Raw genomic sequence first — 19093 nt, 5'->3', positions numbered from 1 at the left:
GGCACTACAGATTTCTGTTACCCTACCTGGGTGCTCTAGTGCCAGAATTACAGGCAGCAGTTGAGACCCATATATCAACTCTGCAAACATAAACAAGAAATTCCCCATCCATTTGTCTCATATAAGCCCCAGCAGCAACTGCAGGAGGGGTAAATGACAGCTAAATCAATATATGTAGATTTCTTTTGTTACTGAAGAATAAAATGAGAGGCATCAGAGTACTTTCTGCCACTTTACTTTTGATTAACTGAACAGTCTCATTACAGAAAAAGGCAATGATAGTATTTAGCTAGTTATCAAGTTAAATCAAATAACATATGCTAGCTAAATCATATATGGATAAATGTATAATAATTTGATTAGACGCTAATCAAGTGCCTTGCCTTTTATCTACCCTGTACCACTGGGAAAGAAAGAAGGGCATAGAGCTAGATCTAGTCTGCACAATACGGTGGACACACAACACAACTTGTGTTGTGAGCAACACAAACTTTATTAGAACACTGGAAAAGGTCTCTTCTGCCACATAAGCACAAGCACAAAAATAAACACTAAATCTAGCAAAGGAAAACCCACCAAATCTAAGGTACACTATTCCTTATTCTTGTTTACTTACAAAGTTGTAAATGAGGATAAAATGAAGAGGAGGAGGATCATGTAAGGTACCTTGGGTTCCTTGCAAGAGGAAAAAAGGCAGGATATAAATGCAATAAATAACTAAATAAATAAATAAATAAATAGCACTCTCAACATTATGTATATATTTTTCTTGTTTATCTTCATAATAAACTTTTGCAGCACTTCACTATTATTTCTATGTTTGAAGCCCTTAGGTTTTATGCAGCCTTAGGTTCTGCACAAGAGCCATTAATCTGGCAATTAATTTCTGTGAAAAATCTGGCTATCCTAGTAGATTCCATCTGCTATGTGCCACCACGCATCCTATATTAAACATAACACAGGGTTGGAGATTCCTTTACAGAAGCACCCACCTTTTTTCACAGATGCACTGCATCAGAAGTTTTGTACTCTTCTTTAAAGCTATAAAATCCCTGAAGCAGTGTGACTGTGAGTGATACTCAATGTGTGTGAAACTTATGTATCACAATATTTTGCTCTCTATGAGATTGCTCCATAAATCTTCCTGAGCTTTTGGGATATGCTGACAATCTGTAATAATGAAATGTTGGTTTGTTGGTTCGTTCATTTGTCTTTGCTTTGAGTGACAAGACTGATCTGCATTTACTGAGAAAAGATCCTAGTTTTATGTTCCCGCCTTGTGTTTTGTATCAGCAAACAGGACTGGCAGGAAAAAAAGAGGAAACAGAACATGGGTGCTTCCAGATGAGGCTTTTACTGTGCAATCACACTGCGTCCAGACTGTGATGTCTTCAGTTTGTAGGTCTCCTGTGTTTTCCTACTGTTTTTTTCATCTTTTTTTTTTTTAACCAAAAAAAATCTTCTGAGGAAGAAAAGTTTTAATGGCTGCACAATGCCGTTTGATTGGTAATGCTAGGAGCCTTCTATCTGGAAGTATCCTATGCTTTTTCATGGAAACTGAGGAACAATATGCTTTCTTAAGTGCGACTCTTTTATAGGTACAGGTGCAAAATCATGAATGAAGGGTCTCCATTTTGGACAATGCAAGGGAAGGATTTATTTTGGTGCTGCCGCTTTCCTGCCAGACCACTAAGGAGGCAAAGGCAAGCATGAAGATTGTTTCTTAGCATGGGTTCCCAGATGTTTGCAGCTTGTGGCAGGAAACCAGCTGGCAGAGAGAGATACTGGGGAGAAATGGCAGGTGGAGTAAAGGGTTTAGCATGCCTTCCCACTCTGTTTGCACAGTGGCCAACCATATGCCTATGGGAAACTCATAAGCAGGGAATGAATGCAATAGCATCCTCCTGTTCATGTTCCCCAGGAACTGGTATACTGAGACACACTACCTCTGATACTGGCAGTAGCATATAGACATCATGACTAGTAGCTACTGACAGCCGTATCCTTCATGAGTTGGTCTAATCCCCCTTTAAATCCATCCAAGTTAGTGGCCATCATTACATCTAATAGTAGGAAATTCCATAATTTAACTATGCACTGTGTGAAGAATTACTTTATTTTACCTGTTCTGAATCTTCCACCATTCAGCTTCATGGGATGCCCCTGGGTTCTAGTATTATGAGAGAGGTAGAAAAACGTCCCCCTATCTGCCTTCTCCACATGATGCATAATTGTATATACCTCTATCATGTCTCCCTTTACTTGCCTTTTTTCTAAGTTAAAAATGCCTAAATACTGTAAACCTTTCCTCTACAGGGAGTTGTTCTAGTCCTTGATCATTTTGTTTGCCCTTTTCTGCAACTTTTCCAACTTTAAAATATCCTTTTTGAGGTGTGGTGACCAGGAAAATGTTATTGCATTTTCTCAGACTTTTGATCAGAACCATTCATGTGAAATTATTTCAAAGCCATATGAGAAATTTTTATTGTATACAATGCACTGATCATTTGGAAGACTCATGGGTTGAATATTGGATGGCTCTTTTTGGTTATGAAGGGTAAAAGGTGTTGTAATTATGTTTCCTTGATTTCCCAGGGCTTAAGCATCATTTACAACTGCAAACCTGTAACACACGTTCCCTCCCACGATTCCATCCAATACATACAATCTCATGAAATACTTTAAAAGTTTCTATGTTAATTTTGAAATTATGTTTTCTACATTTATGAAATTATACCCTAGCCCACACTGGAGCTTTTCTACTTCTACCATTCCCCTCAATATTCCCCCTTTTTGCTATTTTTGTTTAACATCCCACCTTACAAAGCTTGCTGACTATTTTGTAACGTTTTGGTTGGTCCTAATAAGGCTTTATCTTCTTGATTTATTTATTTATTTTTTATTCTAAACAACGAACACGGCTGCAAAGATTTTATAAACAAACCAATTCACTTTAAACCTTTATTTTTCTGACCTGTTCCATTGCAAAATCGTGACCTATCTCACCAAAGTCTCTTACTGTCTTTTGAAGGCATTAGATTGGAGTCGCATGATGCATTTGACAAATTTTCTTTATCATCAGTAGCCACAAACACAATCTCTATATTGTTTATTCATCTGGTTTTTATTCATCTCCTTCCCTAGTTAGCGTATTGCTTGAGCCAGACTGCAGAAAGGCTTTGTCTGTTTTGAAAAAAAAGCAGGGAGGACTGAATGGTGTCATTTCACTGCTTTTCGTTCCCTTTGCTTAACCTCCTTATGTTCAGCCCACGTGCTAATTCAGTTTTGGAGAGGTTCTTGCATTTCAATGGTGGGCAGGGCTGAAGGCAAAGGTGGCAGGGCCAAACACAAAAGGGGTGGAGCCAACATGACAAAAAATACCAGCATATTTTAGTTTAAAGCTCTTGCCGCCAGGAACTAAGCCTTAGGAGAGGCATTTCAACTGTTTCGAATGGGGAAGCTGGGAAACTACCAAACGACTGGTGCCTGGGTTAAAAGGCAAGTGGTGGTGGCCATCTGGGGAACCGCAGATGGCCAGACTGGGACCCTAGGAAGGCTGGATTTGGCCCCCAGACCTGAGGTTCTCCACTACTGCACTAGATATAGATATATGTAGATAGGGCCTGAAAATCCTACCAGAAGCACTGGCTCCATGGAATCCATGGAATCAATGTTCTTGATTAATATGGCATTTTGTCCCTCTCTCCTGCCTATGCACAAGGGCTCTGGGGATGGTAGTTCTTGAGAGAATATGTCACATAGACAAATATGGGCTTCCCTGTCTCACACTAGCTTAACTGCACAAGCAAACTCTCTCTGTTCTAGAGAACAGCCTGGCCCAGCATCAGTGTTCAGAATACTGGTTGTTCTGCTCGAAGACTGCTCCTGATTGATTCCAGCAAATCTCACAAGGTCTGGTCAATACATACATAGATACAGGGTAACAGGATTCCATAAATATCTTCAAGCATGATGTATAATTTAACCTCACTATTTTTTCCCTCATTGTAATGGAGTTGCAGCCTGGGCTGCACAACCCCTGGATCTCCGGGCCCAGGCAAAATCACCCCTTCCAATGCTTGGACCTTGTGATTTTCTCTTTGTTTTAATGAAAATGTCCCCATAAGTGGGACCACACAGAGGAAGCTTGATAGCAATTCTGCTGGTATTTGGAAGTCCTTCTGTCACAAAAAGAAAATCCTTGTTAAACTTGAAAGGGACACTGAAAATTGTTTTTATCAATCAAAGTGTGCATGTGGGGGAATGTGGGGGTACCAATCCTTTCTCCTTTATAAATGCAACTATAATTTTATCCATGACATCTCTCAAAGTCTGGAAGTTGCCCTGGAGTCTGTAGCCCTCATATTACAATCATAATCAGAAACCCCTCCCTGGTTGCTTCCCTACTGGCAATTTTCTTTGACATCATTCATTTATTTGGTTATTACAGACAATCCATATAAAGTTGCTGCCAGATCTTTGAATTCGATTGTTGGCTTCCTGTCTTTTTAAGACCATGTCTGTGGTGATTTTTCTGACTTAAAATGCAATTGCAATGCCTGTCTGTCCAATGTGGCCTTATAAAGTGCAAATGATTCATCTGGCTGAGAAGTTGCCTATGAGGAACATGGTGATGTGTGTGTTGAAGACCCAGTTTCTTTCACTGGCCCTACGTGATTGCAACTGCTGGTTTTTCTTTTAATTAAAAGTATTATTTCTGCACAAAGGTCTGGCTTGCACACATGCCCTTAGAAAATAATAGCAAAAAGCGTCCTCCCTCCTTAGAGCACCAACATCAGCAGGGGCAGAGAAAAATGCATGGAGGAGGGCTGCATCACAGTGCTCCCTTCCTTAGCATTTTCTTTTAGGTTTGGTAGATTTGGTGCAATTGGGATAACAGAAAATCAAATAAATACATTTAAATTAGAAAGAACTGAGACAGGTAAAAAACTCTATCCAGTGTCATGCAAGCAGACTTCTGCTTGTGCAATTGGACTTCACTCCCCGCACACCCACCAAATATGCTTTGGAGAGTCTCTCCCCCCCTCCCCCCACAATCCTCCAGAGCAGATTTGGGTGGTGTGTAGGCGGCTGCATGGGAAAGGGGGAATCCGTTCCATCAGCCGTGTCTGTTCCGCTGGTGGATGGACACCAGTGGATACAATCCAAAGTGTTGTTGCCATTGGATGTGGGGAGGGTAGGTTTTTCATTCCCTCTAAATTTACTGGATTTCCTGAGCAAGTTAGCCTTGCAAGAGAAATTAGACTGTAAGCATTCCTCATGCTGACTGAGGAATGCTGGGAGGTTTAGGATTTCTTTCTGTCTAAACATGCAGGGGATTGTGCCCTAAAAGTGTCATCCTATACTGGCCTAATTTAAGACTATTTTGAGCCTCTAGTGGAGTTCTTGAATCCAGATTAACACTAATTATTAAGACTAACACTAAGACTATCTTGATCCTCTAGTGGACCTGTTGAATCCAGTTTAACATTAGCCCAGTTTCTGGACTCCAAAGTATTCCTTGGGTGGACATGATTAGCATTTTGCTCAGATGCCTCTGCAGGCCTTGCTACACACTTACCAGGTGTAATTTCTTTCTTCCTCTGCAACCACTTTAATTCTGAAGCCCCATGCCCTGCTTTGCTTTCTTCTAGCCCCCTGAGTCATGTTATTCTCTGCTCCCTTATCCTTCTCAGGATCAGTTCTGCCATATAGGCATTCTTGACAACTGCCTGGGGCAACACAATTCCATGTGCAGTCACCATACGTTCTTTTACCATGCCACTTCCGTCTGTAATTCGTAGAGGAGTCTGGGTATACTCTCAGATCTCCTCTCTATCCTTCTGAAAGGAGTACAGAACATGTCACCCCTGACTATTCATGACCTTTTTGTCATGTGCCCCCTTCCACTCTGAATCCTTTTGTTCTATTTCCACGACCACCTTCACTTCACCTATTCTAGATTTTGAACTTCACTCAAGGATACAAATCTGGCTCTAGATGTTTAAAATTGAAATAAACAGTGCTATCATAATTCAGCACTGTAATACACACTGTGATCATACTTGCAAATATTTCCTCTGCAAATATGAGAATTTAAAACGTTCAAAAAATGAATGCTAAGGTTCTTCAAGTTTCTATCAGTTTTCTTTTACTTATCTTTCCTCCAAACTGGTTTATCATTCCCCTAGGGAAATAAAACACATTTGAAAAACTAGAATATATTGAAACAGCAATTGTTGTTTGTGTCCAATGACTGTTCTGTACAAGCTCAAGAATTACTCAACTGATTTGCATCTACAAAATGATTCAAAATCCCCTAGACTGTGTCAAATAATTATATGGTTTAATGTATCAAATGTTACTTTAACATGTCGCAGTCCCCTCCTTAGCACTCAGCACCCCTGTGACAACAGAACAATTAATTGAATGGCATCCAGAAGGGCTATGAATCTCTGCTGACTCTGTCCCTGTGACATCACAGCAGTCAGCTACCTGCAATAGGATAAAATTCACAACCTATGGGTTTTATAGACATAGACTGTATTAGTATTCTATAACCAGATGGCAGGAAAATTAAGTGTATCAATTGTAGTTTTACTCAGTGTCCTTTTACATTCCTGGCTCTTCCGTATGTAACTGCTAAGGAACTTGTTACTTAGAAGAAAAAGAAAAAGAATGGCATTCATTATATCTTACTTGAGTTCCTGCGAGCTTGTGGCCAGCATACTTCGAATACTTTTGTCAGCCAATGGGCAGCCAGACAGACTGTAAAACAGGTCAGGACAGCCAAGTTAAGTCAATTTTCTTTTAAATTAAAACCTTCCAAACAAACACAATGTTAAAAAAATTAAAATTAAAAAAACTGTAATGCAGAAAAGCGATGGGGCGGGCAAGTGCTGCAATATTAAATTTTGTAATACAAGTTAACCCTCTGAATATATTTAGATGTAAAATTTTACTTCTGATGTTACTATTTTTTCCTAATAAGCTTGTAAATGTAACAAACAAGTATTAGTGATCTATGGGTTAACTATTTGAAAAGTTTAGGAATTTTAATTTTTTTAGTAGTTTTAAAAGAAAAAAGACGTTTATACAACACACAAATTAGCATGCTTTTAAGATCAACATTTATTACTCAAAGGGTTAACACATAGTTGAACATTTTTACTTTGACAGCATTGTTGAGGTAAGCTGAAAACAATAAATTGAAAAGACAGAATCCACCATGAAAAAAATGAAGTCACACCTTCTATGTGAGGCGTAATTACCAGTCACATGACCACTCCCATCACACCCTGGTGTTGGACATCTGCCACCAAACAAAAACAAAAAACAGCCAAAATAGTAAGTATGTTTTTTAAAAAAACTTTTAAAAGTTTCATTGTTTCCAGTTTAGCTGCAATGTCTGCAAGGGGGATTTAAGCATCCTATCAAAAAGCTGCAAAAATGAACAGATTTCAATGAACAATGGCATCTCAGTACAATATAGCATTATTAGGGACAAGCAGATACCATATTAGCTTCATCACTTAAACTTAACTGACAGTCTGAAACATTTATATGCTGCAAATGCTGCATGCTCATACTGCAAGGCATATATGTACTTGTTTATTCAGATAAGACAACAAAAGAGAAAGGTTAAAAATAGTAAAAAAAATATAATTTCACCTCACATTATGCTTACGTTATTAAATCCTTTTTATTCTCTTTGCATTGGGGATATTTGGGCTTAGGGCTTGGGATGGTGACTTCCCCAGGATACCTTCTTTCTTCTAACGCCTCTTGGAAAGGATCTAAGTCTTCTGGCTGCAAGCAAGAATAAGAGATGCATCAGACTTAAATAGATTATAATATATACTGTTACACCAATCCAGTTATTTCCTGTGAGTGTAGGGCCTCTTCACCTTCAAGGGCCATCCCATTCACTTCAGTGGAGAGAAGAGGTCCACATATGCATTGGATGCCCCATGCCTTCAGCAAATCACTACCTTGGAATGTTTGCATGTGTAGACTTGGCTCCTACAATGCAGTGAGAGGAACAGTCTGCATGAATGCACAATCGGTATGCATGTCCTGGCTGCTTCATACATAACCACATTAATATGGTTATTGCCTCAAATTCATTCCACCTGGTGGGAGTTCCATGTAGCTTCCATAACTCATGCATGGAAGTCTCTATGTCCACAAAGCAGTGGCTCTAGTGTGGATTCTTTACATGCTGTAATGCCAATCCATTAGAGCCACATGGAATATTTGTCACATGGAAGCCATTTTCAACTGTTGACACTTGGACTGTCAAATTTAATTGTGTAGTTTAGAATACATGAAAGGCAGGTTTATTGCCAAATTAGAATTCACCTTCATTTATCTGAATGGCTTGCTGGAAATCAGAACATTTCTGAGATAACAAAATCACTGGTACATGGGTGTGCTGTTTGGATAATACAGGGCTACATGGAACAACAGCAGAGAATGATACACACTGAATTTGGAAAATGGAAATTCTACTGTACAGAGGTGGAAACTGTAATTTATTTCTTTTATAAAGTTCTTATTTGCATTAGCATCAAACTCAATCATTTCACAGCTAATTTTGTAAGAAAATGCAATACACTTTTATGAAATAAAACATATATAAAGACTCTTCTCTCTCATATGCAACATGTTATCCAGAAAAACGGCAACATAATAAAAACAGAATCAAATAATTAAATGTCCAAATACAGTATTTAATATGTCATAATTATATATATATACATAAATAATGCCTCAGTCCTAAATAGATCTGCCTGCCAAATACAGCTCTGATGTAGTGTCAAGACACTGAATTTGGAAACATTTATTTAATGTGCTTAAATGCATTGACATAGACATTCCTGTAGATGGTGATCTAAGCAAAAAGGTTAATTTTCTGCTTGTTTTGCAAATACTCTCTCCCCTATGCATTTTCTCCTATTTCAATGATATACCCCATAATGTCTCCATTTAAGATTGGTTTTTTTTAAAAAAAATAAAAAATAAAATCTGTGCCGTAATTTATTGAAATGAGATTTATGCGACAGCTGAGGAAAAAGTGCACATAAGACCAGACAATCAAAATGTACCAGGACCAAATTCCTTGACATTAAAGCCTGGGACTGTAAAATCATGTCTGTACCGCAGAAGCTTGACTATAAATTGTACTGAGAAAAAATTGGAATCTGACAAAGATAAAGAGCAGCATCATAAATTAAGCAGCACAGATAACAATCAAGAGTATCCTTTTCAAGCAACAATTGAAAAAGTGTCACATTATACCTGTTTGTTATTTGAAAGTATGGAGTCAAAATACAACCATTAATTTTGTCTTCTTTCTTTACTGCCACTTTTTAAGTTTGCAGAGTTATTATAGCAACAAGAACAGAGAGAATTAACCCAAGTCCCACTTATGTTCACAACTTTATCCACACGTTCCATGTACTTCACCATATGGTGAATGGCTAACAGCTTCCCTCAGTGTAGGGGCAAAGAGCATGCTATGTATGTGGCATGCTTACTGTTTTGCTAACAAAACAGTTCCTGTATGTGAATTCCTTAAGACTTCATAAAATATATCCTTGAATATGACAGGTTAAGTTCATAAGCAAGGCACTAGATAGTTACACTACTTCACGAATTAAAGTTTCCTGCGCTGATTCTGAGAGTAAATCGTACACTGACTTGCTCAAATGGAGTTCAGAAAGATATGAAAGTAAACACAGCATAGTTAATAAAATAAATGTACAATGAAACAATTAAATTAGATGTCATCTTTAAAAAAATCAATAAACTGCAGGAAGGCATCTTTGCCTGCAAACCATCTATTGTTATTGAATTATCTATTGCCCCATCAGTTTTTAGAAATCTAACGGATCAAAACAACCCTGGAGATGAAAGAGACATACATTAATTTCTTTTGAATCGTCTTCATCTATCCTACTAGGCTTCATTTTTGTGTAGTCCACTGGCAAGTCCCAACAGTCACTCTCATTCAGTTGGTAACACCTGTTATTCATAACAGCCTGTTGTTGCGGTGACATTGGTTCCAGTGGTGTCAGAATGGTGCAGCAACCATCTCGCTGCCTCTGCTTGTTCAAGCTCAAGTCTAACGTTCCATTTTCATCAACTTCCATATCAGGATTCTGTTTAAAAACAACAACAACAACACACACACACCAAAGACTATAATTCAATTTGCCACTATCAATGTTCCTCCCAATGTATATAAGTAAATGGAAATCTCCACTAATGATTCCACTCCTTGGCAACACAGATATATCATAGAAGGCATACAGTAAGAAACCTGTGAAAAACATTTTCTTATTGTTAATTTCATTGCCTTTAACTCTTTGACATGTCTAGTTCTTTGAATTAACATCTATATGAATCTGATTGGACTTTTAAGCTTCTGCTCAGAGTAACAATTGAAAAATATTAGTACAAGTAACAATGGAAAAGTATCACTTATATATCAGTAAAGAAAAACAAAGTCTTTCAAATGCTAGCAGCTACAGAATCAAAAAAAGAAAGGAAGTTTTAAGTACTTAACACAAAACATACCATCCTCACCCAGTAAAACCAAAAAGGCAATTTCAGTACATTCCCCCACACGCCACTTTGTACTATGCTTGCCACCTTCATATAAAGTGGAAATGCATTCAAATCATAGACATCCTATCACAGACATTCACTTATAACATGGCTTTACACTCTACAAGTCCTCCTTTATAATCATCTCAGCTTGGGGAAAAGAAACTGGTACTGACATTCCCTGCAGCAATTGAGATGTGTGTAGGGAAAGTGAGGCATTTTCTTTCTGCCTTTCTTCCTTTCTCTCTAACTCTTTCCTTTCCTTTTGCAAGTGAAGCAAAAATCATTTTTTACTTCAAACCTTTGTTTTCCTACAGCAGGTGATAACGTATCAGGATGAAAAGAGATGGATAGAAAAGCCAAAATACACATGGCAATTCATATTTCAATAGAGAAAGATCCTTCCCAAGAAATGTTATTGCATGAAAGGCACAGTTTCCTCATATTTCTAGCAACTTGCCTTCCTCACAGAGTAATAAAAACTTCCAGAAGACACTCCAAAGAGAAAATCTTTTCTCATGCTTATTACATAGATAAATCATACATCACAGTTCTATTTGGATAACTTTTCTAATAGATGAAGGGTGCAGGCTGGCTGGGGAATGCTGGGTGTTGTAGGACCCTAACAACACTCATAGGATTGTGCTCTAAACTGAATTAACTGTTGGATGGTGATTTGGTTTGGCATTTACCTTCCCAGAAGTACTATTTTGATTTTAATAAAAAAGAAAACATTTGGGAAAGATTTATCATCTTTTATTTTTCACAAAAATAATGCAACATTTTCCAGTTACGTCGCCTAAACTTTTCCTACCTAAACTGTGTTAATATTACTTACATGCCAGGGAAAAAAAAGTTTTCCTCCCTTCTGTAGGGTAATCAATTGAACTGATGTTAGTAACTGAAAACAAAAACTTTTTCCATTTGTCTAAATTGACATTAATTGTTTCTAATAACTACTTCTAGCCATACATGATCCATTTATCTTTGTTAAAGAAAAGGAGAGGGAAACCTTTGTATCTCTGTAAAAGAGCAGAACATGCCTGCTAGCCCCAAAATTCATATATAACCACAAAAATTTGATTCTCCCTCCAACTGTTTCTTTGCACAGCCATTTAGTGGTTTTGTGCAGGAAGCATAACTTTACCTGAAAATGCATTTTAAGCAAGCGCCATCTCATCAACTATCAGATTTTTTAATGTCAACATTTCTTTAAAATAACATTATTTTGAAAAGATTCTTATCCCTTTTTAATATGAATAAATTATTTTAGTACATGACCCTGATTGTATGAGTTTCTCTCTCGCTCTTTGCAATTAGCTCATTTCAGCTTTGCCAAGCGGTTATTAATATATTAAGAGATCAGTATAATGTACAAAGTGATATAAGCCAGCGTAGCACTATGAGCATTTCCACACAAGGCATTTATTGTGCACACCTCATTCCTCACTCACGGTAGTTTGCAGGTGCTTCACATGACGTCATCATCCTCCAGGGCCTCTCCTGTTCTTTGCAATTATTTTAATATTTTGTTTTATTATTAGAAAAAAAATTTGTAATGAGGAAAGTCTGGTATATCGGTGAATGGTGGCATGAAACCCTAGTGTATTTGGACAATTCCACTATAGCACAGCGCTACCTACTGGTTGTGTTATGGGCATTATAGAAAAGCAGAGAAAGAAAAACTCCAAGGGAAAAAGGGGGGAAAGGAGCCATTCTTAGGGCTTCTCTACTCCAGCCTTTTTATCCTGTAACCTTACCTGGACTTCTGCTTCCAGATTCTTTGCAGGATTAAGATTAGCCCTTTACACATGCTTCCCCCTTTCCCCCACAGGGATTTCATTTCTCTGCAAGTTCTATATGTTTCATTATATAGCCACTGCAGTTATAGCACAACTACATAGTTACAAGGAGGGATTGTAATCGCCATTTTTAGACACTGCATTGTCCCCGTTACAAATAAAGCTGCAGAAATGGTCACAAAGCACAAGAGAGACCCTGGAGGTTGACAACGTCATGTAAAAGACCCGCAAACTTCCATGAGTAACCTATCTCTATCACAGGATAAAAGCCTGGTGTAGAGAAGCCCTTGATCTCAAAGAATCTGGAGGCAGAAGCTTCCATAAAGTGGTAAGTTAAAAACCTCATGTAGAAAAGCCCTATTAGTGCAGTCCTGAGCCTGTAAGATATGGGTTGTATCAAATGATGTCCTTCTGCAAGGGGAATGGCCACCCCTTGCAGTCCCCTGCACCCAAAATCTGCTCCAGACGGTTGTGCTACCTTCCAAAGAAGACTTGGGGGCATGTGGGGGGGGGGGTGTTGAGGAGGGAAAGGAAAACTCTAGTTGCACTAGCATTAATGCACATGTGTAATGCTGGATTCAGCCCTATGGCTATTGAAAGCATCTAAGCTAAAAAAAAATCTGTCTATTTTTATCATAAGTTTTGTCAGTACTGTGTGTAAGGAGCAAAGGTTTATTCAAACACAATTCCAACTAGCTCTCATCTTTATGTACAGATACATAAACAAAATAAGCCTTCAGATTAGCCAATATAACTCTGTTAGTGCCTTGTGTGTTGAACAACCACTGGGTAAAATCCAACGCAAACAGAAATCCACTCACACCACAGACATTTTTCTTCCTCTCCTCCCCATTGTAGCTATGCCAAATCAGCTCTGGAGAGTGCCCCTACTCTCCAGAGCAGATTTTGGGGGTGTGCAGGGAAAGGGAGGAATCCCACAGTTCCATCAGTGGGATCAATTAATTGGATACCACCCAGTATTTGTGGTCTAGATCTCAGTGTATGCACAAAGGTCCTATTGCTATCTATGGCATGCATAGCTAATTCGATTTGCTGTCTTGAAAGGCATAGCTAAGCAAGTGCATAGGTCTTGTTACTCTTCCACAACTAACAATGGGGAAGTGCTGGTATTCAGGACTACCTAAGGGTCAATTAACATGCTAGTAAGCAACAGGTAATTCTGAGTTTCCACTTCCAATTCAATATGGGAAGCCTCAGATCTCACTTTGGAGGAAGTACGAAATCAGAAACTTGTATCTCTTATGCTCAGGGTGAAAAACAGCTATTTTATACAACACTGAGGCATTAAAAATATACAACAGATTATCCAGTCTAATTTATCCACTAAAATTTGTGAACATATTTTAAAATGTTTCAGTTAGCTTCCAGAAGATGCTTTGGCTTAGATAATGGTAGACTTGCAGAAGGGACAGCCTTCCAGAGCAATAGAACAGCCTTCCAGGGCAACAGAACAGCCATCAAGTATGTCTCTCTCATGGCTCATCTGTTCTTGATCATATGTTGAAGACACTGGGTGCTTCCAAACAGAGGGGTCCCAGCACTAACTATCAGAAGGCATTGTGCAGTTCCTCCATATTTTCTTCTTTAATGGATATTCCACGTTAAGAAAAAAATGGAAGAAGTGGTGAGAAAATACAGGAGGGTTACAAGTGGATGATGACGGCCTCTGGCCCCTCACAAAAATTCTGTGAATGAGGCAAAGCGATTGGCTCGACTAGAAACATCTACTATCAAGGGGTTATCTCTGGCTGAAAGTAGCAATCTCGACTGAGTCAAATGCACCACACAAAATTGACATACACCAGCCTTTGCCGACCTGGTGCCTTCCAGATGTTTTGGACCAACTCTTATCGGCTCCAGCCAACCAATGGTCAGGAATGCTGGGGGCTGTAGTCCAAAACATCTGGAGGGCACCAGGTTGGGGAAGGCTGACATACAAGATAATAATCACATGTTGGACAGGGCTGAAGTTTGCTCCATGTGGGGCAAAAGTACTAACCTCCTTACTGTCTTATTGCTGCATATCTGTACGCAGAGTAAACTGGCCCTATGTCAGTTTATCAGAAGCACAGTTCAGCTGTACCAAACTGCTCTTTACTTCCTCCTGTAAAATACAGCCACTTAAACTGCTATATTATACTTTGACTTCTTTCGTAATATCACTAAGCACATTACAGATACACTACAGACATTTCAGCTAGTGCAGCTTCAATAGCCTGTATAATCTTCTCCATAGATCTCACCAGTTAAGGAAACAGTTAAGAATATGCCAGTTTCTGTTGTAACTGTTGCCAGACTGTTTCTTAAACTCTGTATTCTGAACTGGATTATTTCAGATGTTCAGAGAACATTTGTCCGGAGAACAAGCATCACTGGAAACTCTTACTGAATGAATCCTAGATTCATTTCACAGGCTTGTGCAATAAAGAGTTGCATATTTTCAGGTAATAGTAAAATAAATCTACATATAAATATATAGATACACATGCACATATTTTACCCTGGAACAGAGATCCTGAGGTTTGGTGGAGAGGTTCTGAGGCATCTCCCTGCAGCGGGTGGAAAGATTCAGTATAGCAGTCGCAGCCATGTGCGCTGCTTCCATGTCATGGGTATAGTCAAAGCTGCTCTTGCTGCAGGTGCTGCTAGCGCTGCTGCCTCCTCCACAGCTCATATTGCTGCTGCTGCTAGGGGCATAACTGCTTGTTGTGCTGCTGGTTGGGCTTGGATTCTTACAGTAACGTTTAGCTGTGGGAAGGAAACATTACAAGGATGACTCAAAAGGGCCGGCATCCATGAGCACACATGAAAAAAGCCATGCAATCTGCAGAGAGCACTGTTCAGAAAGGAGCTGTGAAGTCTGCTAAAGGAGGGAGAAGCCCCACTCTTGAGGACTGTATGATACCGAGTGCAGCTTCTTTGCACAAGAACCCTGGATGCAATAAGAAAAGGGAAGGAAGAGCCTGCGGTGTTCTGCAGTGACACGCCGATCAAATTCCTAGCAAGCAGAATGCGCACGATGCATGAAACTATACTGAGGGATTTTAAAAAACAAAACCTCTATTTCTGAATATTATACTTTAAGAAATCATTAGCAATTGATATTTTATTCCTGCCCTGGAATCTCTTGTGATGATGGGCGGGACAGAAATATATTAAATGAATAAATAAATGTTATTCTACAGTATGAATGCAATGGCAGCTTCTCACAGTAATTGCCAACTAGCTCAAACACCTGCTTGGCAGGAGGAAGCAATGCAGTGACAGACTTCCTCTTCAGGACTGCCCTGGAAAAATGTGGGAACTTGCATAAAACTCATAATGTGCAGTATCTTCTAGGGCCTAGCAGAAAAAAGCTCACTGAGAAGGTAATGTGGTTGCAGGTCTGGCCCTAGGGTAAATAGCGCCCTGAGCAAGGAGTGCCTTTGGTCCACACACACCCCGGTCAGTTTTGCAGGGCCAGCCAGAGGATTCATAGGACCTGGTGCAGTGAGATGTCAGTTGAGAATGACATTGCTCAAAACCTTTTATCTCTCAGCTACTGTGCAACGGTTTGCACAAGACAAAGTTTGAAAAGCCACATTCTGAGCAGTGGCAGTACACTATGCAACACAGCAGAACGATCACAGGTTTTACTCATAATATTTTTTGTTTTGTAGCAGTTCCTATCTTTTGGTACGAATTCTTTATGTTAGAATATCCATTATTTTATCTTAAAAATAATAAATAAAAGTTGTAAATAAAAAGGGTATACAGCCGAACTCTTACAGCTTAAGGCTTTATTTTTATTTATATAGTGCTTATAGTGTTTACAGTATTTGGAGTGCCAAGTGTTTGGTAATATTGCCTCAAAGTAAAACTGTGTTCTGCTGTTTTTTACCTAGCGCAAATAACATCAAAGTGGACACTGAAAAAGAAACATTCTTCAAAGATAATTGAAGGAAGATCATTTTTGTAGTTAGTACCCAAACAACCTGTAGAACCTTGAAAGAAAGGCTACAGACACTTGCTTTTTGCCACCCTGGCTCACTGCAGACAGTACTTTCAAAAAGCACAGCCACTGAACTCAGCTTGGACCCTCCCTCAGCTCGGTGCTCTGGGCAACCACCAAGCTTGCCCACCCCTTACGCTGGCCCTGTGTGGTTGATCCTTAAAGGTTTTGCAGCCTAAGCAAAATGGCAGCACCCCAATAGATCCTGGAGCTCCGGGCCCTGTTTTGCCCTCCCTCACCCATCTAACCCATTGATTGCCTGTCTCTTCTTACAGAGAGTATGCGCCTATCCTCCACTCAAGTCAAGACCACCTCCTTCTTCCCAGCCATGCCTTGGCAGCACCAAAGTGGGAAAAATCCATTGGATGGGAAAGGAAATAATACATACTGATACAAAAAATGAAGTATCAGTGGTATGAAGCAATGAAAGGAACCATTTGCTTTTTGACAGTCAGCTCTTCCTCAGAAGATAAATATTAAAAACAGAACAGTATGCATGTGTGTATCAAATAGGCAAACACATGTACAGAAGAAAAAATTATTGTGATTTCCCACAATCTCTGAAATGCATGGCCATGTCGAATATACAAAGCCTCAGTTGACCATGGTACCTATATGTTTTGCTTGTGGGGCAAATAGTGGCTAGGTGGGTGTGAGTTTTATAAAGGAAATGTCACAGGGGAAAGGGTTAAAAGTACTCCTAACTAGCACCATGGTTTTGATCCAAATCCACACCTATCCCTCACCATCTCACTTCAGCTGCTATTAAAAAAAAAATAAACCACAGGAGATCCTATGCATGAATCTTCCATATCGACAGCTAGTTTAGCACATGCCCACATGGCAGGATAAGAGAGAGAGAGAGAGAGAGAGAGAGAGAGAGTCTCAAGTCCACTTTTCGCAACCTACCTATATATGTTTACTTGGAATTTTTAAGTCCCACTGCATTCAATTGGGCTTGCTCCCAAGCAAGCCTGAAGCTTTAGTGAAGTGTCAACTGTGGAAGTGATCCAAGACACTTTATAGTGTCATATATATGAAAACAGTCTGAGAGAAGTGCCTTTTCACTACCCACAGGGTCAACATCACTTAAAGCCAATTAATCTGAATATTTCTACAACAGTAGCTTGGGATCAGTACTCATTTAACCCTTCAGGTATGAAACTGTAGTCTGAAATTCCAACTGTCTAAGCTGTCATCTAATTTCTTAGGTTTTTCAATAACCCCAGTCTCCCTGACTGTATAAGCATTAAGGACCATGTTTTACTAATGGAACTCTCTGATTCTCTTTCACTGTGTTTTTAAAATTATCTCCAGTTCTGAATATTTCTATAGGCTTCTTCATGTGTTACTTGCATGAGGGGTAAAGGGGCTGTGGGGGTCATGCCACTGGGCCCATTCCTGAGGTCAGATGGCTTCCTCCAGTCTCACCCCTTACATCCAAGTATTAGGGCATGGACATCTGGGCTGAAGATGCCTATTTGTGTATTTTATTTATTTATTTCATTTCTATACCGCCCAATAGCCGAAGCTCTCTGGGCGGTTCACAAAAATTAAAACCAAACAACACACAATAAAACTATTTAAAATATATAGAACATTAAAACCACAATATAACAATACAACCACAATAAAACCTAGCAGCAGTACAGGAGTTTAAAATACAGATTTAAAACAGCAAAGATAAAAATTTAGAAAGTTAAATGCTAAAATGCCTGGGAAAATAAAAAGGTCTTCACCTGGCGCCGAAAGGAGTACAATGTAGGCGCCAGGCGACCCTCACTAGGGAGCTCATTCCAGAGCCGGGGTGCCACAACAGAAAAAGCCCTCCTCCTAGTAGCCACCCGCCTCACTTCCTTTGGCAGGGGCTCACGGAGAAGGGCCGCTGATGATGATCTTAAGGTCCGGGCAGGCACATATGGGAGGAGGCGATCCTTCAGGTAACCTGGCCCCAAGCCGTTAAGGGCTTTAAATGTTAACACCAGCACTTTGAATCTGGCCCAGAAATGGACTGGCAGCCAGTGCAGCTGCAAAAGTACTGGCGTAATATGAGCTCGCAGGCCAGTCCCTGTTAACAATCTTGCTGCCCTATTTTGGACCAGCTGAAGTTTCCGGACCATTTTCAAAGGCAGCCCCACGTATAACGCATTGCAGTAATCCAGACGAGAAGTTATCAGAGCATGGATAACTGTAGCTAGGCTATCTCTGTCCAGATAAGGGCGTAGTTGATATACCAGCCTAAGCTGATAAAAAGTGCTCCGTGCCACTGAGTTCACCTGTGCCTCAAGTGACAGTTCTGGATCCAAGAGCACCCCCAGACTACGAACCTGATCCTTTAGGGGGAGTGCAACCCCCTCCAGAACAGGTTGAATATCACCTAGCCGGGCAGACGAACCACCCACTAACAGTACCTCCGTCTCGTCTGGATTGAGTTTCAGTTTATTAGCCCTCATCCAGTCCATTACCGTGCCCAGGCACTGGTTCAGAACAGCCACTGCCTCACCTGGTTTTGATGAGAAAGAGAGGTAGAGCTGGGTGTCATCCGCATATTGATGGCACCTCAGCCCACACCTCCGGATAACCTCCCCCAGCAGTTTCATGTAGATGTTAAACAGCATGGGGGATAAAATAGAGCCCTGTGGAACCCCATGGCACAAGCAGCTGCACC

General features: G+C 39.8%; 1 protein-coding gene across 1 annotated transcript in view; it reads right to left on the bottom strand.

The window, feature by feature from the left end:
- The window catches only part of MYT1L (myelin transcription factor 1 like), a 302732-nt gene that overhangs the window by 55218 nt on the left and 228421 nt on the right, over positions 1–19093 (bottom strand). Inside the window, exons 12-16 of the mRNA XM_084830909.1 lie at positions 14935–15182; positions 9927–10163; positions 7688–7809; positions 7250–7312; positions 6700–6768 (exon numbers count right to left, since the gene is read on the bottom strand). Coding sequence (XP_084687035.1) covers positions 6700–6768; positions 7250–7312; positions 7688–7809; positions 9927–10163; positions 14935–15182 — 739 coding nt within the window. The remainder of the gene's footprint in view (positions 1–6699; positions 6769–7249; positions 7313–7687; positions 7810–9926; positions 10164–14934; positions 15183–19093) is intronic.

Source organism: Heloderma suspectum, chromosome 1 (genome assembly GCF_057233095.1).
Source record: "Heloderma suspectum isolate Gila_16-S chromosome 1, 16-S_ref, whole genome shotgun sequence".
Classification (NCBI taxonomy): Eukaryota; Metazoa; Chordata; class Lepidosauria; order Squamata; family Helodermatidae; genus Heloderma; species Heloderma suspectum.
Note: the sequence above shows the minus strand (reverse complement) of the source record. Positions and strands in the feature narration are given on the sequence as shown.